The following is a 25592-nucleotide window of genomic DNA, read 5'->3' as shown; positions in this document are numbered from 1 at the left end:
CGCTGATCCTTTCAGCTGAAAGTCATTTTCTTCGACTCTGAGTTCTCAAAACATTTAATCTGTGTTATCTCTCTTTTTTTCTTTTTTATAGTTTGGATCCTCTGTCTTTTATGACATGCACACTCCTGTTTTGTGCCGTGGGCGTTTGTGGCCATCTCTGCAGGACAGTCAGTGTCTGTGATCCAGATTTGTATCCATGCTCCTGCCTAACAGTGCTAACATAGTTAAGACAGCCCTGAAGTTGTTTCAGTAGGAGCTGCTAAAACAAACTTTTAATTGAAAAAGTAGCACCAAGTTACTTTTTGAATAGTGAAAATCTCAAATTATATTTTCCCAAACTGTCTCTTCTTGAATGCTTTTTTTTCCTTCATTAAAAAAAAAAAAAATACTGCTATTAAAGGAGAAAACTGAATAATCTTCAAAACTTAATCTTCCTTTTATTTGGTGTATCTTTTCTCCATAAGTAAGATTTCTCATTTCACTGTAGCCAGTCCCAGCATTTATTCAGGGTTGTTTATTCATTAATGAAGGGAAAGTTTTCTGTGTGGGTGCCCCCCATCGAAAGGACTCCCTAATATAGTCATCCTCTGGTGTCTCAGGGAATTGGTTCTACGATCCCACTTTGGGAGCCTCCCTGGTGGCTCAGACGGTAAAAGAAATCTGCCTGCGGTGTGGGAGACCTGGGTTCTATCCCTGGGTTGGGATGGTCCCCTGAAGAAGGAAACAGCTACCCGCTCCAGTATTCTGGCCTGGAGAATTCCATGGAACGAATAGTCCGTGGTCTCGCAAAGTCATGCATGACTGAGCAACTTTCAGTTCACTTCACTTCATCCCCCTTTGGATACCAGAATGCTCAGAGACTCTAGTCTTTCCTTTAAAAATATGTAGTATTTGTATATAACCTATGCACATCCTCACTTGTTGGGATTTTTCGGCTGTGCTGGGTCTTTGCTTCTGTGCTCAGGCTTTCTCTGGTTTCTGCCAGCGTGGGGTATTCTTTAGCTGCAGTCCACTGATGGCCGGGCTGCAGAGCAAGGCTCTAGAGCCTGGGCCCCGTGCTTGCGGTCTGCGGTCTTAGTGGCTCCTTGGCATGTGGGATCTTCTCGGACTGGGGGTCAAATGGGTGTTCCCTGCTTTGGCACGGGGATTCTGCACCACTGGACCACCAGGGAGGTCCCTCCCTTAATACTTTATTTTGAAAATATCCAAACAGAGAAGTTGAAATGATTGTACAGTGAACTCCCGTGTGCTTCACCATCAGCGTGCTCCTGCAGTTCCCTTATCACAAGTCTCTCCTTTCATCCATCTCTGTGTTCATTAACCCATCTCTCTCTCCTTGTAGGGGATGAATTTCAGAGTGGATTTCAGACACAGGTAGTGTCTAGTTTGGGATGATAGTGACTTGAAGAATAACAAGGCAATGAATTCTTATAGCTCTTGTGAAAAGACAGAGGTTTTATTGGCTAGGATTGGTGGCTGCTTGGCCTTGGCAAGAGGTTAACGTTTAATCAGACAGTAAGATGGTTTGGGCTGACTGTAGATTATCCACCCCCAGCCCCTCACTCCCAGCGTAGGATCTACTGCTTTGTTCCATTTGAATGGGAGAAAGGGAGTTTTGGGGCTGTGGAGAACAGAAGATCCATGTGGAAGCAGCATCCCCTCCTTTCACATGGGTTTCCAGGCCCTCAAGGGGTGCAGGCTGGGGCTTCTGGCTTAGTGGCCAGCAGCAAGGCTGCGAGTCAGATGGCCTGGGCCTACCTTCCACTTGCCTGTGGGTGTTTGACCTTGGATGTGATACTCAGCCTCTTGGCCTTGTTTCTGAACTGAACTTGGGTCCTCTTGCTTACAGTCCAGCAAAGCTGGACTTGACACTGGGTTGCAGTGAAGGAAAGGATAGCGTTTCTCACAGGACCCAGCAGGGAGAATGGACAGCTTGTGCTCAAAAGACCTGAACTCCCAATGGTTTTCATCAGAAGGTTTTAATGGCAGCATTTGGGGTGAGAATGCAGAGGGCGTAACTTGCTTCTGATTGGTTGGCGGTGAGGTAACAGGGCGGCGTTTCAGGAATCTTCCTCATCGGCTGTCTGGTTCCAGCAAGTCTGGAGTCTGTGTGCTGGTGGTCAGCCTGTAGTCACCACCTGCCACCTGCGTGGAGGTCTTGGTTCTTCCTGCATAACACCTCCAAGATCCGTAGCCAGATTGTTACCGGCAGGCATCGCCTGAGGAAGAACTAGGACTGTTTGATCCCTGAACGGTTGTCTTGATTGCTGCTGTTTCTGCAGTCCTCACTTCCTTCATTAGTAATTGCTTAAATCTGCTCTTTGGAACTCAGGGAAGGCCTAAGAGACCTAAAGCCTTTTTCTAAAAAGAACTGGGGGACATGGCGAGGGGCTTTTGTACCTTTTTCTCATCTGTAAAATTAATGTAATGAGAGTACCTACGGTATATTGTTGTGGAGAAAGTATGTGTGCTTGGCATGTAAATCGATCAGCTTTAAGGTTGCTAAATTATGATTACCTTCCTTAATGAGTTCACACAGAATTAACATATGGGAGGACTATAGCAGCAGTGTTGACATGTAAGCCTGAAAGGAATTCAGAGAAGCTGGAGGGAGCAATCCTGAAAGTCCTTTGCGATAACCCGTAACACTGAAAATGAAATTCATTTTTTCCCTTGCTCTGCAAGGCCCCTACGTTGTCTGGCTTCTGCCTGCCTCTCCAGCCTAACCTCCTCCTCTTCTCCCTTGCTCAACCGGGCCACAGCAGCCATTTCAGAGAGGCGGGACGTTTGCGGTCCCCAGGAAGTTGCACTTGCCGTCCGTGTTCCCCGAGTCTCTCCGAAGATCTTTACGAGGGGAGAGGCGAGGCCTCGCGGCAGGGGGCGGGCCGGGGCGGAGCCTGCCGGCAGTGGGGCGGAGCCTGCCGGAAGTGGGGCGGAGGCCCAGGAAGTGACGGCCGAGCCCGCCGAGTCGGAGGAGTCGGCACCCGCCGCGGCCTTGCGTTCCCGGGCCCTGGGCGATGGAGAACGGAGAGGTCTACCGAGCCACCACCGAGGCGCACCCGGGCCCCGGCAGAGGCGCCCGGAGCGGCCTCGCCGCCTACTTCACCCTGAGCCGGCTCTCGGGGTTCCGGCGACTCAAAATCTTGGAGCTGGTGAGTCCGCGGCGGGCGCGGGCGAGAGGAGGCGGCGAGCGGCGCCCTGCCTGCGGCGCCGGCGGCCGTTTCCACATCCCCAGTTCCTTCCCTCGCCGCCCGGGGAGGGGCCGTTCCCCGCGGGGGAGGCGCGGGCGCCCCCTCCTCCCGGGCCCCTCCTCGAGGCCCGCCGCGGGGTGCTGGGACCACCCGGCGTGTTCGGCGGGCGCAGGAAGTGCGCCGGAGGGCCAAGCCCGCGGCGTACCCAGCTCTCTGCTGCTGTGTGGCGACCTTTGGCTCTTCTCCCTGCTGTTACCCTGCATTATCTGCCAGAGTGTCCGTGTTTGGACTACAAAATGCTTTTCTATCATTCTCTGGTTCTTTCGGTTTCTTGGTGCGAACCCAACGGGACAGTTAAATTTGTTGGACAGTGTGTTCCGATACTACGCAAGGCGTAGAGAGAGGTGTACAATAAGTTGTCTCAAGTTTTAATACTGACTGGCCAAGAATTATTTCTAAATGAGCAGTGTGTGTACCAAATACAAAGTCAAAAGGACAGCTTTTTGTGTGAGTTGTGTGAAGGTAGCAGAGCGAGGGCATTCTCTTTCAGGGACATTGAGTTTCAGTTTCCTTTAGGCGTTGCTAAGCACCTTAAATCTACTAGTGAAAATATCAAACCATCTTTGAGATTTACATTTTTATTCAGATCACATGCACATTGAGCTCCTTTGTTCTGTTTTAACCAACAATGAGTAACATTTTCTGCAAGAGGAAAAATCAGCTTGTTTAGAATATTTCTGGGTTGGTTTGGTTTTTGAATCATCCCCATTGAAAACAGCCAATTGGTTTCCTTTGGAAGATCTTAGGTTCTTAGAAGTCAGATAACCAGATAACATTCTTAGAACTCAGATGACCTACTTTCATTGAAAAGAAAAATTGCAGTAAAAAGCCTAAATAGCTTTTTAGCCCCCTAAATGATCACTTCTGGGAATAACTGGGAAGTCACTTGGAAGGAAGTGGCAGTGTGGCCCAGGAGGGTCGGGCTGGGTCTGCATGCTGCCAGCCTTCCTGTCCCTGCCGTGTCCTCTGCCCCCTCCTGCCATTGCTCTTCTGCGTCAGCGGATCCTCCTACCCAGGAAGGGCTTCCTTCTGCTCTTCCTGTCCTCAGCTCTTGCATGACTGTTGGATGTCAGCTGTGTTTCTCTGCCTTAGAGCGAAAATGTTTCTGTACAAGTAGAAGGATTCTTTGGAACAGGAAAGAGTTAATATTCATTTGAAGCACTCTTGCTGTTCAAAAGGCATTGTCAGGATCCGTCTGTTGCCCATTAAATATCTTTTCAGTTGCCTTTCTTTTTTTTTTCTCCAGTGAGAACTGGCACATCTAAAGTAAAGTTTCCGATTGCCTCACTTATAGTTTAATAAGCTGCAGTCCCATGTCTTCTGAATAGAATGCAGCCGTAAGTTTGGATGGGACACTTCTTACTTGGAGAGAAGGGGGAGGATGAGTTTGCCTTGCAGGGATTGTTAGACTATTCCTGCTTGTTCTCTATCATCCATAAGGAGAAAGAGCAAAAGAATGAAAATTAATGTCTCTTCTTGAAATCCATTTGTTTGTTTATGGTGAACCTGTCCCAGCCTTTTCACTTTGTTTTGGCCTCACCTTGTGGCTTTCAGGATCTTAGTTTCCTGACTATGGATTGAACCCTTGTCCTTGGCAGTGAAAGCCTGGAGTTCTAATCCCTGGACTGCCAGAGAATCTCCTTGTTCACAGGGAACTTACGACATTTTCTTTAACATAGATTTAGGAAAATACCTCTTTAGTGCTGCCTTTCGTTCTGATGGTCGTCTTTTTGCGCCTACTTTGTTGCAATCTTACCTCTTCACAACAATAGAGGATTTACCCAGAAAGTCCCAAGAAAGCTTTATCTGGAGTCAGTGAAAACTGATGCAGCCAGGGGCAACAGACAAAGTCTTCTTTGCCGTAACTCAGACTCTGCCTTTAGGTTGGTTTCTTTAGATAAGTTATTTTTTAATTAAAAAGAGTTGGCGAGCTCTAATAAGGAACAATTGGAGTGGAGAAACCCATAGTCAAAGCGGAGGTGCTTTAACAAGGGACCTGCAAGCCCGAGGACGTTTTATTCAAAATACAGTGCATTTCTACGTTCATTTTTCTAGACCCATAAATCATACCAGATTCTCAAAAACCCCAAAAGAGAAATGTCTTATTCTGAAATTTAACAAACCAGACCCTGTGTACTTCGGAAATTCATGGAGTCCGGAGGTGAAATTGGGTCTCCTCGGAGGTTCTTTGCAGTCTTACGGTTTTTACGGTCTCTGAGGCTCTGCAGGATGTGTATGCCAGTACAGAGCCGAACACCGGGGGGTAGAGAGCCACACCTGCCAACAGAAGGGGGGCTAGAGCGAAAACGGCACGACCGCCTCCTGAGTTACATGCTCTGGGAGGTAGAGGGCTGTATCTGCCGTTCACGGGTGACCTCGGTTTGGTCAAAGGCTTGTCCATCCACCCTTGCAGAGCTGAAGAGGAAATGGAGACTCAGCTGAGAAGGTACCATAAGGCGCCACGGCGGTCCTCTGTCCATGAGTCACTTTAGTAGTTCCTTACACATGTACTTTGTGAGGTTTTTGTTGTTACTGTTATTTTTTTGAGGCAGGTTTTTTTTCTGTGGTCTTATGGGAAGAATTGACTTTTTTGGCAGCCAAATTCCTTGCTAGTAAACTGGTGTAGTGATCTAAGTATGTATGATATAGTCTCTGCCACAAGCAAGCATTGTGTTTATAGTACCAGCTGAATGTCTGAAGGCTGCATAGTACTATGATTATAATGACTCTTCAGGCAAGCAGTTTGATTTAGAATTCACCAGTGATTTAAATGTATTAAGTTGTGAATAGTGTTATTTTGTAAGTGCCAAGAAACAAATCACTTGAAAGCCGTTTTTCTTATATTGGTACTCTTTTCATGACTTCCTACTAAATTGAAGTGCTCTATTTTTACCTTGAAGAAGATCCATAATGTCAGCAAATTGTATCCTCGAACCTTTGTGAGTAAATGTTTGCTGAAAGCACGGGAGGCTTAGCCTGACTACAGGCCGACACATTTGTTTACTTGAACCTTGCATATCATTTCAAGCTTTTTAAAGCGAGTTTATTAATTCACAGACTGATAGAATTGTGTAGATGGAGCCTTACAATTAATGCAAACATTAAAAAGTTCTTTTATGAGAAGCTTTTTGGCAGTAGACTGTTCAGTGATGGAGAATTAGTATGTAGTGTGGTGACTGTTAATTTTAGGGAAGGCTGAAGTTTCAGAAAGGGTAGTGAAACTGAAATGGAGACACCGAGGAGTTATTATCTGAATGTTGAAGTCACCAGGACGGTAAGTGCATCTTTAGTCACTAAGACTTCCCAGATGTGTTGGCTCTAGCATGGTGGTTTTAATGTATGACTTAACAGCAAAAAGGGAAATGGACAGAACTATGGTTATAACTTCAGAAACCCAGCTGACAGGGAAGTCCTACACAAACACACCCAGTGGTAAGATGAACTTAATAAACAGTGCTTTAGGGGGTCAGTGAGTGCAGACTGGGAGTCAGGGGTGTGTGGCTAACTTGGGAGTTAGTGTGTCGGAGATTTAATTCCCTCAGCTGTAAACAGAAGCGTGGGAGAACGTGTTCTCCAAGGGCCCTGCCATCTCTTAGCAGCTTGATAATGCCCCTGATTACGTTTGGGTACAATTTTGCATCATTAGAAGGAGCCATGCTGGGCATGTGTACTGTGTTAGGTGCTTAGCCTAATCTTCAGTAAGCAGTATTTAGTACGGTGCTTTCATGCTGTGGAGAGCAGTACTGCTTACCAGAAAGTAATCACTGAGCCTATAAACTTAGGGGTTGCGTTCACCACTATATCCTTACCTGATTCAGTGGCTTTATCTCTTCCTGTCTTCAGCCACTTAGGTATTCAATGCTGGTGACCACACATTTCTTGAAGTTCTTCCCTTAACTTTCACTTTTCTTCTTTAATACAAAAAAATGTCTGCTTACAAATACAAATATATACGTGTTATATATATGAGATTAAAATTAGTCACATTGTAGGTCCAACAGTACACTCTGGTACCTCGCTGTTAGAGTAACAGTTTGGAGTGTGTTTACTTGCTTTTTAAGGCAAGTAAATGTCCAGCTGCCCGTGCCTTGCTCTCCTGGTGCCAGTTGCCCTGGTCCCTCCTCCGCTTGGACTGTGACATTCTTCAGCCTCTCCCAGTCCTCCACCCCTCCTGCCTGCTAACCAGCAAAACCAGGCAGGCAGTTCCTGTGTTGGGAAGTCCATCCTTTCTGGCAGGATCATCACATGACCACACTCTGCTCCTTAATCATTTTCCTCATCACTCCCCATCCAGTTGGGTCAGTTGCCTCCTTACCCTCTTGGCTGCCCTGCAAATCCTTACTGGTGTGGTTCTGTTCCTTTTGTGCCACACCCAGAGTGCCCTCTGCCTGTCCTGATCCTGGGTCTTGGCTTTTCACTCATCCTTCTGCGGCTACTATTAATCCAGGTGGATCTGAACATCTTCCTGAATTTATACCAAGTGCTCAAGTATGAGGCATGAAATTATTGTTTTCTTTTTTTGTCCCCTTATACATAGGTTTTAAAAGTGAAAGTTGCTCAGCCTTATCCGACTCTTTGTGACCCCATGGACTATATACAGTCCATGGAATTCTCCAGGCTGGAGTGGGTAGCCTTTCCCTTCTCTAGGGGATCTTCCCAACCCAGGTCTCCTGCGTTGCAGGCAGACTGTTTACTAGCTGAGCCACAAGGGAAGACCATATATAGGTCTTATTTTTTTGTTATTACATGTTCCTACACATACTACAATGTTGGATACATAATACTCAACACACTTTAAAAAACTTCTTTAATTGGGATGTTATCGACTTGGAACGTTGGTTTCATGTATACAGCGTAACGATGCGACATTTGTATAGACTGTGAGATGTTGCCTCGGTTTCGTGTTAGCGACCGTATAGAGCTGCTCTTGGTCTTGCTGTTTAGTAGCTCAGTTGTGTCCAGCTCTCTGCAACCCCATGGTCTGTAGCCCGTCAGACTCCTCTGTCCGTGGGATTCTCCAGGCAGGAATACTAGGGTGGGTTGCCATGCCGTCCTCTAGGGGATCTTCCCAACCCAGGGCTCAAACCAACATCTCCTTCATTGCAGGCAGATTCTTGACTACTAAACCGCCAGGGCAGCTCATGGAGCTGTGGGAGAGTTTAAAGGAAGCTTAGTGTTAACAGAGATGGGGAGTCAGGAGTTTTCACACTGAATATAACTTACAGTGCTAATTTCTTGGCCTGTAACTGGGAATAGGAACTAGTAAATATCCAAGCTTGACATAGTACCCCTTCCTTCTTAGGATGTCCATGCTGAACCCCCCTCCTGATGGAGCCCTAAGGTTTAATTAAGGTCAGTAAGAATGCCTCCTTTGAGGAGTTTGGAAGAGGGCTCGTAATGACTCGTCTCTGATGGGCTCTGGCCCAGCTAGTTCCTGCACTTGTCTTGGGGAGAGTAAGTAAGTGGTCTGTATCTACTGCAGATAACGATTCTGTCGTCTTAGGGACACTGATGAGTGTTCCCAAGAATCTCATTCTTGTAATAAGGGTGGTCCAGAGCTGCTGTTCTCACATCTCAGTGAGTTCTAGGCTCTTATCTTCTCACGGTTAATTTCATACAACTTAGATATATCCTGAAGATTTCTTGTAGAGAAACTCGTAACATTCAGTTAAGATTTAACGTAGTAGGGAACAAAAGAAATGAAGTTTTAAACATTTGGCACTTACTACACTCAAGACACTAAAAACCCTTCGTGTAATTGCGAGAGAGGAAGTTCCTTTACACCGTGGCTTTCTGGGACTTGTCTTGGTGTGCCGCTTTGTCTGTGGTGCCGTGACTGGGAACGCCTCACCTAACATCTGTCTGATATGAGGAAGTTGTTTGGGATCTTCTGGACTGTTTTATGCCTCATTAAGTTACAGGAAATCACAGCAAAACAGGATCTATTTTCATCCTTACACGCTGGTGTTGTCAGTTGTGGGCACATGTGAATTTTGTATGGGCAGTAGGAGGGGGGAAATCCCTTAGAGGCTTCGATGCTAATTTAGATTTGTTTCTAAACTTGTTTAAAATAATCATAGTATCACAGGAACTTGCAAAAACACACGCGAAGGGAGGCCCTTTGCATTCACACGTGTGTGTGTTCGTGCACCTCTGTGCTGCTGTGTCAGGTGTAGCTTCCTTGATCACCACCGCAGCCGAGAACCAGAACTGCTCCGTTACCACGTAGCTCCCGCATGTCCCGGCCACCACTGATTAGTTCCCCATCTCCAAAACTTGTGTTCTTCCGTGAATGTAATCCTGCGGTGTGTAGTCTTTTGAGATTGGATTGTTTTCACTTTATAGAATTCTCTGGGGATTCATCCAAATTGTTGCATATATCCAGTTTCTTCCTTTTTATTGCTAAGAGTAGTATTCCATGGTATGGATACCACAGTTTGCTTAACCGTTGAAGGGCATCTGGAGTGTTCAGAGTTTAGACTGATGAATAAAATGTTAAGAACATTCACATACCAGTTTTTGCAGGAATGTACATTTTCATTTTCTGGACCAAGAAATGAGCAGATTGTAGAAATGCAGTTCCTGGGTCACATGGCAGTTGCCTGCTTAGTTTTTAAAGAAATTGCTAACCCGTTTTCCAGAAAGGCTGTACCAAGGGCCTCTGCTTTGATGAAAATGTTTGGTGGATAAAGCTATTCTGAAATGTCACTGCGGATTCTGGTAGCAGTCTTATTGCCATTCATGTATCTGGTTGCACCTGCTGACCTGCATTGAGTAAGGTGACGTTTCCCAGTAGGCTCTGACTTGGGTCATCAGTCATTTCATCAGCCATCAGGTTTTAATGCTCAGAAGGAAATTCCCTCAGCTTCCACAAAACCCACACAGACTGCCCAAGTGAGTCTCTGCCCCCTCTTCCTTTCTCTAGAGCAGTGCCAGCCCACACCTTGAGCCCTGAATCCTGCTTTTAGAGATGCTCTTTTCTTCCTATTTAGACTTCTCCTAGGTTTCTGCGTGTTTAAACATGCTCAGTTCTCTGTTTTGAAATGCCTTTCCCCAGTGAGCCCATCCACCTCTACCCTCCACCTGGCTGCGTGAGGCTGGGCCTGGTGACTGGGCTGTGTCTGTTGCCGGCCTCGCCCCCTCGCTGCCGGGGGACGGCGCTGGAGTGTGAGCTGCCCTCGCTGAGCACACTGAGGTGGCCCTGTTGGTGTCAGCAGCAGCCCTGAACCTCAGTCTCTCGTAGCGTTTCAGTCGCGTTCTTGCCTGACCTCTGAGGAGCATTCAGCACTCATGGTGGTGGCTCTTGTGTTTGGCTGTGCCACACGGCAGGCCTGGGATCTCAGATCTCTGACTTCAGGGGTCAAACCCGTGCCCCCTGCATTGGAAGCACGGCGTCTCAACCACCAGACCACCAGGGAGGTCCGCAGTCAGCACTTTGCTCACTTGCCCTGCATAGAAATCCTTTTTCTTGATTTGCTCCCCTTGGGACTGCTGCTCCTAACCGTCGTATCGCCTCCTCTCTTACGGGCTTCCCTGGTGACTCGGGCTGTAAAGAATCTGCCTGCAGTGGAGGAGACGCAGGTTCACTCCCTGGATCAAAAGATCCCCTGGAGAAGGCGATGGCACCCCACTCCAGTACTCTCGCCTGGAGAATCCCATGGACTGAGGAGCCTGGGAGGCTACAGTCCATGGGGGCCCAGGGGTTGGACATGACTTAGCAACTGAGTCACCACCACCAGCAGCCCCTCTGTTGGTCCCTCCAGTCTTGGGGTTCATCACAGGCTCCGCGGGCCAGCGTTCCTAACTCTGGGTGACCTCCCACACGCTGGGCTCCACCTCAGATGTGTCCCCCGGGCTCCAGACCCACATACCCTTTTGCCTCAGGCAGCACCTCCGTCATCCGCAGACCTCTCATTTACAGCATGCTTAAAATGAATTTATCCTCTTGCCAACACTCTTGCCTCTTAACAAGCAGACAGACTCCTCTTTCTGCAGTGAGGCATCAGTGTGTTAGCACCTCAGCACACAACAGTGGGAGCGCTGTTAAAACCCACCTGCATTTGAGTTGTTGAATTAGCCAAATAACTGTTCTCCATTCAGTGGAAATGCATTAAAATACTTTTTTTGTGGCCAGTTAAATACTGCAAGACTGAAATTCAATGTGAAAAGGAATTGTTTCTATGAAAATAAATGGGATGCTTTAGAAAGACCAAAAAATAAGTTGATAAATACTTGCTGTGGAATTAAGAGCATGGCAACTGTGAAAGGCTAGTAAAACTAGCCTGATTCTAGAAGGAGTCGGCATGCTGTTTCTCGAGTGTCCCAGATCTTGTTCTGCTTGAAATAACATCAGTCTGGAAGTGGCAGTCCTAAATGATGGAGGTGATTGATGCAGCAGACGTGAAGGGGGATTCCAGTCAGGCGCACTCCCAAAGAAAGGCCCCCTTGCAGACCGGTGGATGAATGAGCGCGCCTTGTTGCCTTACGGTGTTTAAGTGCACATGTCATCTCGTCTCCTGCTCTGTCTGTGGCCGTCCCGTCAGCTGAGGGCTTCTGCTCCATCATCGGAGGTTTGACTCTCGTCCATCACAACTCCCCTGTTCATGCTTTCCCTTCATTTCTGGCATCAGCTTCCCGACTGGATGGCAACCCCCAGTTTTGCTCTTCCCCCATTCCTTCGCTATCTTGTGGCTAGAAAGAACTACTAAAACATAAACCTGGTCATGTCACCCTTTGCTTTAAAAACCCTTAAGATTCAGATTCCTTACACTAGGAAAAGGAGGCGTCTGTTTATTCATACACTTAATTTTGACTGCGCGGGTCCTTCTCGCTGGGTGTGGCTCACTGTTGTTGCAGCTGCTCTCTGGCTGCGGGGCATGACTTCTCATTGCGGTGGTTTTCGTGGCAGAGCGCGGCGTCTAGGCACTTCAGTAGTTGCGGCACACGGGCTTAGTTCCTCTGCAGCAGGTGGAGTCTTCCCGGACCAGGCATCCGACCTGTGCCCCTGCACTGGTAGGCAGATTCTTACCCCCTGGGCCGCCAGGGAAGCCCACGGAGGCGCTTGGAGAATCCTGCGGCTCACCTCCCTGGCTTCGTGTTGCCGTCTCTGCGCTGCATCCCCTCCCGTCTTGGCCCAGCACCCTCGGTTCGGTGGGGGCTGTGGGCTCTGTGTTGGCCCAGCCCCTCTCAGTTCAGTGGCGGTGTGGGCTCTGTGTGTGGTGGGGTGGGGCGGCGCATGCGCTCCCATCTCCAGGCCTCCTGCGTGCTGCTCCTCTGCCTGAAACTCTGCCCCATCCTTTGCCTCCCCACTCCCAAACTGACTCTGCAGCCCTCCTGGTCTCAGCTTCCCTGCAGGAAGCCTTTCCTGAACCCCAGGTTGAGTGCCTGTTCCGTGTGCTCCTATGACAGTTTCTGAATTCCTCCTGTTCTGGCATTCAGCACATAGTAGTTAATTTTCTGTGACCTTACATACTCTTCAAGGCGTCTGGACTGAGTCCCATGTAGATAGATCGGGTTCATTGAGGAATCTTGTTTGCCAAGTCTGCACTCGACAAACACTACAGACAAATTCTGTAGGTTTCCCAGAAACAGGTAAGCCCAACGTTCCGTTTCTTTTGTAGGTGCTGTCTCTCCTGGCCTTCATCTGTGAGGAGGTTGTGTCGCAGTGCACTTTGTGTGGAGGACTCTATTTCTTTGAGTTTGTCAGCTGCAGCGCCTTTCTGCTGAGTCTTCTTATCCTGATTGTGTACTGCACGCCAGTGTACGACAGAGTTGATCCCGCAAAAGTCAAGTCATCGGTAAGCACGAGAACACACAGTCCCCGTGACGACAGCGTAGATGTTTTGGATATTGTGTGGTTGCATTAGTCACAACTCTGACGGGAAAAGACACTATCCACTGCTTCAGGTCTGGCTCCGAGCAGCTTGGTTTTCCCTGCCAAATGGGATGGTTGGGGAGGGTGAAATTATAGTGACAGACACTGCCAGTAATTTACAGGTATTGGTGGTTTAATCTGACTCACATTAGGTATTTTTTAAAAACTGGGATTTTTATCATTTTTGACTTCTCACATTTCAGAGTGTGGGTTCTGAGTTCTGCACTGTGCCTGCTGTAGGTCCGGCGTTGCGCTGGACGTAAGAGATGGAGCAATGATCTAACGACGGGTTTCGGAGCCTTTAAACAAAACAGCGTGTAACTCTAGCTATGTTGTTTTGATTTTATTATGAAAGAAAGTTTTCTCTTAAGTGAATTTAGAAGGTATTTGTTAAATTCATTATTTAGAAGTAACCCTTTTAATAAAAGTAAAGGGGCAATTTCATATTCACAAAATTAAGAGATGTATAACTTTCTAAAGACTTGGTCTGACCCTCAGTTTTTCGTTTAGTATGGATTTGTGAGATGACAGATGAGCTAATTTATAGAGTTACTGCATTTAAGGAAGAAAAAATTGAACAGTTTACTTCAGTAGCATTCAGGTTCTCAAGAGTTGTTTATGAGGAATTGTAACTAGCAGGGTAGATTTATGAAATTCAGTTTTGAGGAGAAAGATAAAAGAGTTAAGTTTTAACTATTAAAAACAATAGGGGTAAATATAAACCAGTTAAGATTTTATTATTGTTTTAATGAGAAGCAAGCTTCGGGTCCTATATTGATAATATACCTAAGATTTACTTTTTTCTGTATACTCTTTTGTACCATAAGAATCTGTTACCTTTTTTTTGCATTTTAAAAATGGTGTTGAAGTATAGCTGACCTAACAGTGTCGTGTTAATTTCTGCTGCACAACAAAATGATCCGGTCACACACACGCACGCACATTCTTTCCACGTTCTCTCCCGCTGTGGCTTATCCCAGGATGCTGGAGGTAGCTCCCTGCGCCTTCCACCCGTCCTCTGTATACCAGTTTGCTCTGCTAACCCCTCCCTCCCCCCGGGGCGGCACCCGTCCGCTCTGCGTCTGTGAGTGTGTTGCACAGGTAGGTTCGTTTGTAGCCGCGTTCTGGATTCCACCTGTAAGAGGTATGGCGTTTGTTCTTCTCTGACTGACTTAGTAAGATCAGTCCATTTATTTTGCGGCTAATTGTGTGATTCCATTCTTTTTTAGGGAGTCACGTTTCACTGTACACACACACACACACCCCACATCTTCTCTGCCTGCTCGTCTATTGATGGATGTTTTAAGTTGCTTCCATGTGTTGGCACCAATCAGTAGTGACGCTATGCATCCTGGGGTACATGTGTATTTTCAAATTACAGTGTTGTCTGGGTTCATGCCTGGGAGCGGGATTGCAGGATCTTACGGCAACTCTGTTTGTAGTTTTTGAGGAACCTCCATACTGTTCTATGTGGGGCTACACCCATTTGTGTTGCTGCCGCCAGGGCCAGGGTTCACTTCTGGCCTCCCTGCTCTGTTTCAGTGATCTGTGTACGTCTGCTTTCGTGCCAGAACCATGCTGGGTTTGTTTGAATTTTCGTTGGAGCATAGTTGCTTCACAGTGTCTCTACTGTATAGCAGAGTGAGTCGGCTCTGTGCTTACATTTAGCCCCTTGTTTTGGGCTTTCTCCCAGTTTGGGTCTCCACAGAGCACTGCATACCATACAGTAGGCTCCCATTGGTTGTCTGTTTATACATGGTATCAGTAGTGTATATATGCCAACCCCAACCTCCCGCTTCACAGAGATTTTTGATTTTTTAATCTGTATACTAGCTTTCCTAAGTGATTTACTTTCAGATGATGATTTTCTCTTTCCTGTAGATGCTTAAAATTCGTTTATGCTTAGAGACGACCTTTCAGTATTCCCCTCAGGATGGGTTCAGTATTGCTGTATTTAGTTTTCAGCTGTTCGGGAAATTCCTTGTTTCGGTAGAGTATCTCAGGTTGTGGATTCTTCCCTTTCAGGACTTTGAGTGTATCTTGCCATCCCTCTGGCCTGCTGCGTCTCTCTGGAGAAGTAGGTCTTGTCTGTGTAGGTCTGTTCAGGTTTACCTTGTTGGGGACTTGCTGTGCTTCCTGTGCCTGGATATCTGTTTCCTTCTGTGGATTTGGGACGTTTTTAGCCATAATTTATTCAGATGCATGTTCGGTCCCTTTCTTGCTTCCCCTTTTTGGATTCCAGTTGTGCGCAGATCGCACGCTCTGTGTTATCCCGTGGGTCTCTCATAGCGCTCTCGCTTGTTGTTTTCGTTTTGGCTTTCCGTCCGCTCTTCTGATCAGGGGACTTCCATTATTCTATCTTCCAGGCCCCTTAATTGCTCTGAGTTTTTCATCCTACTCTTCACTGCTTCTAGCTCAGCTTTCATCTCGAGAAATGAATTCACTAATTTTTCTTGATTCCTTTTTTAGTTTCCAGTTCCTTTTCATAGTAACCTGCATTTCTGTCAGTAGTCCCTAATTTCCTCAGTTTTCATTATCTCCCTTTTGAACTTGCCGTCTATTAGACTGGAGAGGTCTGCTTTGTTGTTGGTTCTTTCAGGGGAATTCTCTTGATCTTTTAATTGAGAGCGGTTCCTCTGCTTCCTCATTTTACTTGTGTTTCCCTTGCTGTATGCGTTTAGGAGAAGCAGTTATTTGCTGTGGTTTCGGAGGGCTGTTTTTATGTGGGAGCACCCTTGTGTAGCCCTGTCTAGTATCTTGGGGGCGAGGGCTGTTTGCAGCGTGGATGCCTGCCGCTGCTTTCCTCAGCGTCTGCTCGCTGTCCTCCCCCTGCTGGCTCGTGTGGCTGACGTGAGCAGCACCTGCAGCGGACATTGGGCGGGGCCTCCTTGCTCTGTGGTTGCCTTTGGCCTGTCAGGGGTCCAGTTTGTGCCCTTAGCTGTTGGGAGTAGAAGGTCCCAGATGTGCTTCTGAGTTGTGGTGCAAGGTAGGGGGGATTGGAGCGTCCCCACTGAGTCTTCCTCAGAGTGGTTTTTGGGTGAGTCTGCTCACCTGGCACCTGTGAAGATGTACCGTGGTCAGCTCTGCCCTCCCCCCATCTCAGCCTTGGACTCCCATCACTTGGCCCCGGGGTCCTTCTGGCCTGGTGTTCACAAGGCCACCAGCTCAGCTCCACTGAAGTCAGGCTCCAGGACCACAGGAGTGGCACCCCTGGACCTGCTGTGGGGCTCTGGAGGTGTTCAGACCCTGGTCCGGCCCAGGCCCTGTGTGCACGTGTCCAGGAGGCCCCTAGCTGCCCAGGCTGCATCTATTCCAGCCGTGGGAGGACCCGTGGTCTGCATGATGTTCTGTGGGTGCTGAGTTGACACGGCTGCCAGCAGAGACGAACGCCGGCGGCTCCTGGAGCTGTGGGGAGACCCCGCAGTCCTGCTCCTAAGCCGCACGGCCCCTGGGTCCTGCTGGGGTTTCAGCCCCGCCTCTGTGCATGGGCGGCCTGCTGGCGTTGGCTCCCAGGCGCCTCCCCGGGCAGGAGCCCCTGAAGTTGTGGCCAGAGCACATGCCGGCTTCTTCGGGTCGTCTCCGTGCAGCCAACAGCAGTCCTCTCCGCAGGCCTGCCCTCTAAACTCCTGCGTCTCAGCACCCGGCCTCCACCTGTACGAGAAGTTTCTCTCAGGCTGGGGCGTGCAGGGTGGTGGCCTGCACCTCGTGTGCAGTTTGTCTCTCCTCCTGCACCTGATCGGCTGCCACGCTCATCTCCTGGCCAGTGAGGCGGCTTTGCACAGGGTAGGAATCTTCCTTTTTCCAGCTCCTCCCAGGGGTACAGGTCCCATCCTGCTGCCTTCCCCCACTCCCTTCATCCTGCCTGTCACTTGGAGATCATTCCTGTCCTTTCAGGGGTTTGAGGTCTCCTGCTGGTGTTCAATAGGTGTTCTGTGAGAATTGTTCCCTCTGTAGAAGTATTTTTCATGTAATTGTGGGAGGAAGCAAGTTCCACGTCTTTCTATTACACCATTTTGATCGGATACTTTGTCTTTTAAAATAACTTTTTAGCATGAAATATTGCCATTTGCAGTAACATGTTACTAGACCTAGAGAATATTATACTATGTCAGAGAAAGATACTATATGATGGCACTTCACTATGTGGATCCTTAAAGATTTTAATATAAAAGATATACATATGCACAAAATAGAAACAGACTTACTGATACAGAAAGCAAGCTTGCGGTTGCCAGAGAGGAGAGGGAAGAGAGCAGGGACGAATTAGGGATGTGGGATTAAGAGACTATATACATAAAATAGGGGAGCAATAAGGATTTATTGCTAGCACTGGGAGCAGTACTCAGTATCTTATAATAAACTTCCAATGGAATATAATCTGAAGAAAACATAAATCTATAATAGAATATTCTGAGAAAACATAATTGAATCACTTTGTATTACACCTGAAGTGAACACAAAAGGATAAATCGGCCATCCATCAATAAAAAAGTACATATACTTAATGATTCTTTTAAGGTTGAAAAATGAAGCAGTAGAAAGTTGATACTGAACAGTTAAAAAAAAAACTTTGAAAATCAGGTAGAGTCTCAATCAAATCCACAAAGCCTCTGATGACCACATTCATGCGTTTCTCGTCCAACAGCCAAATAGCACTACTTTCCATGAAAGCTTACTTTCCATAGAAGCTTACTTTCCGTAAACGCGTTTTAGAAGCGGTTGGTGTTTTCCAAGTACTGTTTTCTCCTTGGCTGCCCTGGGCCCTCGTTGCTGCGGGCTGGCCGTCTCTGGTTGTGACAGATGGCTGCTCTCCAGTGCAGCGCTCGGGTGGCTCAGTGCGGCAACTTCTGCTGGAGCACAGACTCCAGGGCGCACAGGCGGGCTCTTCCCAGACCAGGGAGCGCACCCTGGACCACCAGGGAAGCCCTAGAAAGAGTTGTTTATAAGAACATTGATCTTTTGGACGAGAAACAATATAAATTTTCTACTTTTATGGTCAAAATAAGCAAAATGTAGAACACTGATTTCATCAAACTCCAGCATTTTAAAAAGTTATGAGTAAATACTGATTTTAAAATATTGATGAAAAAAAGTCACTTCATCTTAAAATAGCTTTCATAAAATATCTTAAAATATTTCTTTTGGGTCTTATAGAAAGTTTTAAACATATTTGTAATCATATATATATTCTACTTTTCAACCTGACATTTTAAGGAAGTCCTGTTTTATTTAAAAATTACTCTTACTGTCTGCTTTCTAATATACTTAAAATTTTGGGGGGTTTTCTTTTTGAGAAAACGTTTTTGAGTATATAGTGGGTGTGGTATCTAGGGTGGAACAGTAATCTTTTTGAAGAGAGAATCTTTTCTGTCCCATTACAAGAACAATAGCCAGTGTTTAAGAAACATTTACTGTGTATCTGGCACTGGGCTGAGCAGTTTTCTTGGATTAAGGAACTCTAATCTATAGAATCACCTATGAATATAATATTGTTACTACTCATCCTGTCGCTAGGAAGGAACATCACTGGGATGTGAACCTAGGTAGTCGAGCTCTAGGGCCCATGTCATTGAATACTGCGTTCTGTCTCAAAACGAGTGTCTTATTTAAACACTTCGAGTGTACTTCAACTATGAAAGACACCTCTTTTAGAAGCAAAGAGAAAAATCAAGCATTTTTTATAAATGTTGAACTAACAAAAGTGAGTTCTGTTTTGGGTGGCTGTGTTGGTGCTGGGTTCCGTGGAGAATGTGAACTCCCTCAGACTGGAAGCCCCTGGGCGGGGCTGTCACGTCTCCAGTCTCCCCTCTGAATCAGGGCTGCGTGTCAGGCGGTGTTTGCGATCAGCTTCTGAGAGCGCGCCTCGTGAGGTGATGCCCGAGTGCGCTCTGGGAAACCAGAAGCTATCCCAGCGCTGTAAGCCGCATTCTGATGAGCTCTGGGTGCTCGTGTAGGGTAGACCATCTCATCCTATTAATACACGCTTGTGCTGGGTGACCTGGTGGGCACAGCTGAAAACCACAGCCTAACAAAGCTTAAGTGTCTAAAACACAGACTATTGGCGTCATTTTATTGAGTGAATGATGGGCAGTCCTTTGTAGTTTAAAAGCAACAAAGTACTCTGAGGGAGGCCATCCTAGCATGGATTACCTGGAAAGGAAAGAAAAATGCTTTTTTTTTTTTGCTGGAAGTAATATGGTGTTTAATCTTACGGCTTTGATATTTATGTCCTAAAGAAAAAGGTACATAGACATGCATGTGTGTTTCACCTTATTTGTAATGGTATAGAGTTGATTCTTCATTACTTTCAGATGTAAACCCAGCAGCTCAGTATTCTTGCAGATGATGCTCCAGGGAAAGTCAGTTACACGGTGCTGTAGACCTCCCCGTGCTCTGCAGTGCTTCCCGCTCTTGCTTATTTAAACAAGGTGACTGGCGCCCCCGCCCCGCCCCTCCCCTTTCCCCACTGGTCAGCACTGGTTTCTCTGCGTCTGTGGGTCTGTTTCACAGTTACATACAGTGATTTTAGTTCTTAAATTCCACATGTAGCTGATGATGGAGAACTGTTTTTATTAAAAGATGACCTTCTGGATGTAGCATGTGCACTTTTATAGGGTGTTCCTTTACAGGGTATCTATGAAATACCAAGCTTATTGAAAAGTAGTTGAAATACGTAAGTCTGAGTAAAGAAAAAAGAAGCCACTGTTTTGTTAAAAAGTAACACACACTCGTTTTCAACCAACCTAACCGTGCTGTCTGTATCCCTTCTGTGTTTGTGTGTGTAGGATTTTTATATCACTCTGGGCACAGGACTGGTATTCTTTGTGGCATCCATCATTTTTGCTTTGACACATGACAATACCATAACTGAAATTGCTGCAATTGTAAGTACCCTTCATCCTTTGCTTGTTTTTGTTTGCTTAAAAATAGAGAATTTGGAAAGTACTTAACAGGTCATACAATAAGGGAGAGTAGTTTGTCTAACTTATTTTTTAGTGTAATTTTCAATAGAGGACCTAAAAGCAAATAGATATGATAGCCTTAAAAACCTAGAACCTGTCTTTAGAATTTGAGGTCTGTTCACAAAAATCCACTTACTCCGCCTGTGAACATTATTGCTAATGGAATTGGTAGGATTGACTGATTATCTTAAAATTTCTCCCCTTTTCAGTTCAACAGAACACACTTATACATATCAGGTGCTGTTTTAAGTGTAGGGAATAACAGGTATGACCCCAAAGTTCAGTCTAATATAAGAGATAAGTAAACATTTTTTTATCTGAAATCGTTGCGGGGCCAAGTGTTTTTAGAAATCAGAATATTCTGGATTTTAGAAAGGCAATAACGGTACATTTACTATATCACACCTTTGGATAGTCTGAGCAGCACCTTGTTATCTAACATTAATAGTTCTGAATATTATTCTGAATATTCACAGTAAAATAGCGATGGGTAAAGACTAAATAGTTTTATCGTGTGACAATTTTGTGCCAAGTAAATCATGAAACTTTTTTGTAGCTTTCTGAATTTCAGAATTGCAGATCAAAGATCGTGGATTTAATCGGGGCCAGTGCTGTGAATATGAACAGTTAATAAGTAGTTAACAAGTCTTCTCACTAGTCAGCTGATTTTCAAGTAATGCTTTGTTCATAACAAAACTGAGGTTGTAATTAATGGAAACATCAGCATATAGATCATTCAAACTGCTTAGAACAACTCAAAAGGCATTCAGACAATTGGTTGGCTGTAATATTATCTACCTACTTACATGAACACGTCTTAGTACTTAAGAGAAAGTCAGTTCTGTTGCAGAAGAGTATGATAAGGTGAAGCAGTAATTTCTAGTATAAAAATTATTACTATAAAAATCCTGTGGAGGAAATGCAAATGAAATAAAGTTGAGATGTTCAGTTCATGGAGGGTGGGAGAGAGCATGTCCTAAAATTCCCAGATATTTAAAAGCTTACTTGTGTGTTTTAATTAGGTGATGTGTTAGGATGTTACAGTATTCAGTCTCATTGAGTATGTTTAAGAGTGGTGGTTTAAAAGCTCGGTATTTATAATATGCTGAAAATTACCTTCTAAGTATGAAAATTATATAGATTTAAATGAGTGAGGAGTCTATTTAAAAAAAAAAAAATCTGACGTGAGCAAAAAAGATCATTGGGTGATACGCAGAGGGGGTCCTGTATAGACCAGAGCTCTCTGAGGCAGTCATCACAGACAAGGTGACATCTGGTCTGGCCTTTGAAGTATGGAATATATTTGCCAGCCAAATAAGGGGACAGATGCCCTCAAGCCAAATGAAGACTCCAGAGGGGGAAAGGGCCTTGGGCTTTTGAGGGGTGGACTTGCTCGTGGCATGTCGGCTGGATGTGTTGGGGACGCTCGGTGAATGAGGAAGCTGTTGCTTTCCTGTGAAGTGCGGAGGGTGGAGGGCCGGGGCTGTGGCGGCCGGCAGCCAGGTGTGGAGGTGGAGCTGCAGCCCTCAGCCACGTCCCCAGCGAGTGTCCCTTTCTGCAGAGCACTCTTCTGGGCCCCGACCCTAAGGGTCTTGTTAGTGATGAAGCTGAATTTGCACTGTTCCCCTGTCCCTTGCCAGAATTCTCAGAAGGCTTGCTCAGACGTTAGGCGAGCGCGATGAGGAAGTGACTCAGGAAGAGGAAGCAGGCAGTGGCACCGCGCTGCTGCGCCACTGCAGCGCGACTGAGCTGGAGCCAGTCTCGAGGCCGCTGCAGTGTCTTCACTGTAGAATGCTCTGCTGTGAATAACTTGCCATTTTTGCCTAGGCGTGGTTGCCTGCTCCTTTCAGCTGTGGCGTCTAACCCTTTGCAAACAGTCTTGTTTTGCTTCACGTTGCAGGACTTGGTTTTCATCTGTTAACCTTAGCTTCATAGATTGGCACTGAACACCCGCACACACACACACAACAGGACGTTAATATGTTGGGAGACTTTGACTGATGGGCGTTATTCTGAAAATTTTTTCTAGCTTTGCATTTTTGGATGACCTGACCTTAAATTTTTTTTTACTTAATGTTAAGAATGGGGCTTCCCAGGTGGCACTAGTGGTAAAGAATGTGCCTGCTAATGCAGGAGACTGGAGAGACGTGGGTTCGCTCCCTGGAGAAGGAAATGGCAAGCTGCTCCCGTATCCTTGCCCGGGAAGTCCCATGAACAGAGGAGCCTGGTGGGCTCCAGTCCTTGGGGTTGCAAAGAGTTAGGCGCAACACACACGGTGCACACGTGTGCACAAGGGCACACACACGTTAAGAATGATGCGTATGAAGTAAATCGACTTGTCTTGTTTGTATAAAATGGGTCCAGAGTCAAGTAGGAAATGTGAGCGTATCCTCCAGAATTCCTCATGTAATCTTTGTCCCCTTTCCCTCCTCAGGTGTTTGGGATGCTAGCAAGTCTTGCATACGTGGCTGACTTCTCCTTTATGCTCCGTGAAAAATGTAAGGAGCCCCAGCCGAGAAAAGGGGAGGCCGCCGTGAGGAGAGAGTGCCTTACTGAACCTCTGAATGCTTAGAGACTTGAGGGGACAGGTGTACAAGGTCGCTGCGTGGGGAGGGGCAGCTCCTGTAGACCCTGGGTCCTTGTTAAACCACTGATTTTTGGAGAGCAAGGCAGGGCGGCAGTTTGATCAGTATTGATTGGACTGAGGCCAGAGGGCTTTTAAAAAAGTTTTTTTGTAACGGTTGAAACTTGTGCCAGATGAACTTTTGTTTTTGTTTGGAGGTTAAGAGCAGCTGTTTCTTTAAATCACATAGCTCAACTGATGAATTATTCCATCATTGTTACTAGGGTTAGGTTTCAAATTATGCTTTATAGCTGTATGAACAGCGTGATGAAGTTCATCCATTTATAAATGGTTTACTTTTAATTTGCTTAGCTGTGACTTTGCTTTTTGATGACTAGATACAGTTTAATGTATATTTAAGAGATCATTATTTTAAATGTTGGTCTACGTTTTTTCCTTACACATGTAAAACCCAGGCTTTTACCATATCTCACTCTGCCTTAAAATTATACTGTAACATTTTAGGATATAATTATTAACTCCTTCTGAGACCTTTTATAGCTTCATAGAAAATGTATGGGAGATGCTGAGATTTTACATGTTCTAAAAGCAACAATGTTGGCAACCCCATGTAAAAATACACGTAGAAAAATGGAAGAAACCGCTACCCTGACAAAGGACCAAAGCTCCGCGTTCGCACAGCGCAGTGGAAAGCAAGTGTAGGAGCAGGCCCTCACCACTTTCCAGTGTGAAGAGACGAGTTCACGCCATGAGACAGAACGCGGTTCATTCCTTCTTGCATATGGTTATTTCTCCTGAAATTAAGGTTCAGGGTTTTCTTTGGAGCCCATCTTACTTTAAAACCTCAACCTTTGATTTTTGATTTGAGAGCTTCCCTGCTCTGTCTCCTTCCCAGGATGGTCCAGGTACTGCTCCAGCAGCCGGCAGAGGTGGGCCTGGGGCTCTGGCTGCCTTGATGGCAGCTGCTTCAGATTCCCGGGCCTGTCGCGTTGCAGAGGTTCACAGCAGGATCTTTAGGGTTCTCGTTCCCACACAGACAGTGCCCTAGTTTCTCTTCAGAGGAGACCTTAAGACAGGGAGTGCCCAGAGACTCCTGCCCAGTTCAGTACTGCTGATGGTGGGAGAGAGTGCCAGACCCCCCTCAGGGGAACTTCATAACCAGCTGTAATTGAAGAACTGTTTGTTGCCGGCAGGCTAACTTAGAGCCAGCTTTGAATGAGACCGTTCCTAAGGGAGGTCTTTTTATAATGGGACCTTTCTAACCAAGTTCTTCCCAGGCTAGACCTTGCTTGTCCTCTTGTTCAGAGTTTTCACTCAAGACTCCAGAGTGGACTCGTGTTTCCAGTGAGACAGGTTAATGACCCCGTCCTTAGTTTCTCATCTGCCACTGTGTCATGGGTGGTTTCAGACACAGATGCCCAAACACAACCTCTGCTGTCTTCCCGATGCAGAGCCTTATCCCTTTGTGTCAGCCTGGTTGCTAGTGGCAGCTCACCACTGCCTGCTCGGGAGATCATGGACCCAGTCGAGGATGCGCTTTGTGTGTTCACAGGGTGTGCTAAGTAAGGGAGGAGAACTGGCTTAGGTCTAACCCGGGCTCAGATAACCAGCTTGTGGTAGGCAGGTACTGCTGTCCTTGTAAGTATCATCTCCGCCCAGCTGAACTCGCAGCAGACCATCTGGGTCCCTTCAGGGTCCCCACTCGGGAGGCTGAGAATGGCCCCAGCAGGCCGGTGCGGAGCTGACGCTCTCCTTGTCCCGAGGTTTCACTTCGCTTGTTTCACTGGAGCAGAATGGAGCTCCTGGCTGACCACCAGAAGATACTACTTTCACTGGTATTTCAGGTCATCCTGGAACCTTTCTTCACCATTTTTTTTTAAACAGGACCCACAACTAATTAGCCTCTATCTGCTGTGATGGAAGTTAGGAGTAAAAAGATCTTTGTGGTCAATAAAAATTTCAAGGAGAACTTGAAACCAAAGCCACTGTTACAGAATAAAGGTAAATTTATATAAGTAGACCGTTGAGAACAGTTCTTTTAAAAGGGAAATATGCATACAGTACAGAGATTTTATAATTGCTGTACTTAAATTATGTTCTGTATGGGGACTGGGGAATGTATTTTTACACTGTTTATAGCCAATCATTTTTATATTTAATAATTTTAAATCCTGTGGGTCTTTTGTGTCTGTCAAATTTTGTAGTCTTTCTAAATAAATCCACTTTATTGTTCATACCTTTGTCATTGTTTAGTTATTACAGAAGCATAGTGTGTAAATGAAAGTGTTCTCCAGACTTCGAGGAGTTGGCTTTACAACGTGGGTGAGAATACTGGACTTTGGATCTGCCAGGGCGTGGGGCATGGGCAGGAAAAAACACATCCGCCTGTGGGCTCTCTCTCTTGGAAAGTTAGAATACACATTCATACAACATCTTTAGGGAACCATGTGTGAAGAGTTACAAAAAATGTTGTGAACTAAATAAAGGCCTTCAAATACTTCCAAAGCAGCAAATTTGGACTCAGTCACATTTCCTAGTATGGGTAATAGTCCCCCAAACAGGCTCATTCTCGTTCAGGCTGTTCAGTGACTGGGAAAGTGAAGCAAAACTCGGGTGGTTCTGGTAAAGCTACAGGTATGTGTGTAGTTTGCAAAATTCCTGCTTCCAGACGTATGAGAATAACAAGATCTTTATAGTCATCACAAACTCACTGTAACTTGTACATTCTTCAGACATCTGTGTTTTGATAAAGAGCATGATTTTATCAATATACAGTCAACTACAAGGAGCAGAATATCTAACGAGGTGGGTCTTAAAACACTTAGAAAGTGAAAGTTGCTCAGAAAGAATGTCCGACTCTTGGCGACCCCGTGGACTATACAGTCCATGGGATTCTCCAGGCCAGAATACTGGAGTAGGTA

General features: G+C 46.1%; 2 protein-coding genes across 3 annotated transcripts in view; one reads left to right on the top strand and one right to left on the bottom strand.

The window, feature by feature from the left end:
- The first annotated feature begins 2956 nt into the window (after window positions 1-2956).
- CMTM6 (CKLF like MARVEL transmembrane domain containing 6) lies at window positions 2957-24905 on the top strand. Its single transcript, XM_027957946.2, has 4 exons — window positions 2957-3152; window positions 12872-13048; window positions 19911-20009; window positions 22522-24905. Exons 1-4 carry the CDS (start codon window positions 3018-3020, stop codon window positions 22657-22659), a joined length of 549 nt encoding a protein of 182 aa, XP_027813747.1. The 5' UTR covers window positions 2957-3017; the 3' UTR covers window positions 22660-24905.
- Window positions 17266-25592, bottom strand: part of CMTM7 (CKLF like MARVEL transmembrane domain containing 7) — a 110141-nt gene continuing 101814 nt past the window's right edge. For both annotated transcript variants that reach the window (XM_060402725.1, XM_060402726.1), the window contains one exon: window positions 17266-18051. In XM_060402725.1, coding sequence (XP_060258708.1) covers window positions 17798-18051 — 254 coding nt within the window. In that variant the 3' untranslated portion in view covers window positions 17266-17797. The remainder of the gene's footprint in view (window positions 18052-25592) is intronic.

The sequence above is a fragment of the Ovis aries genome, chromosome 19 (assembly GCF_016772045.2).
Source record: "Ovis aries strain OAR_USU_Benz2616 breed Rambouillet chromosome 19, ARS-UI_Ramb_v3.0, whole genome shotgun sequence".
Taxonomy (NCBI): domain Eukaryota; kingdom Metazoa; phylum Chordata; class Mammalia; order Artiodactyla; family Bovidae; genus Ovis; species Ovis aries.
Note: the sequence above shows the minus strand (reverse complement) of the source record. Positions and strands in the feature narration are given on the sequence as shown.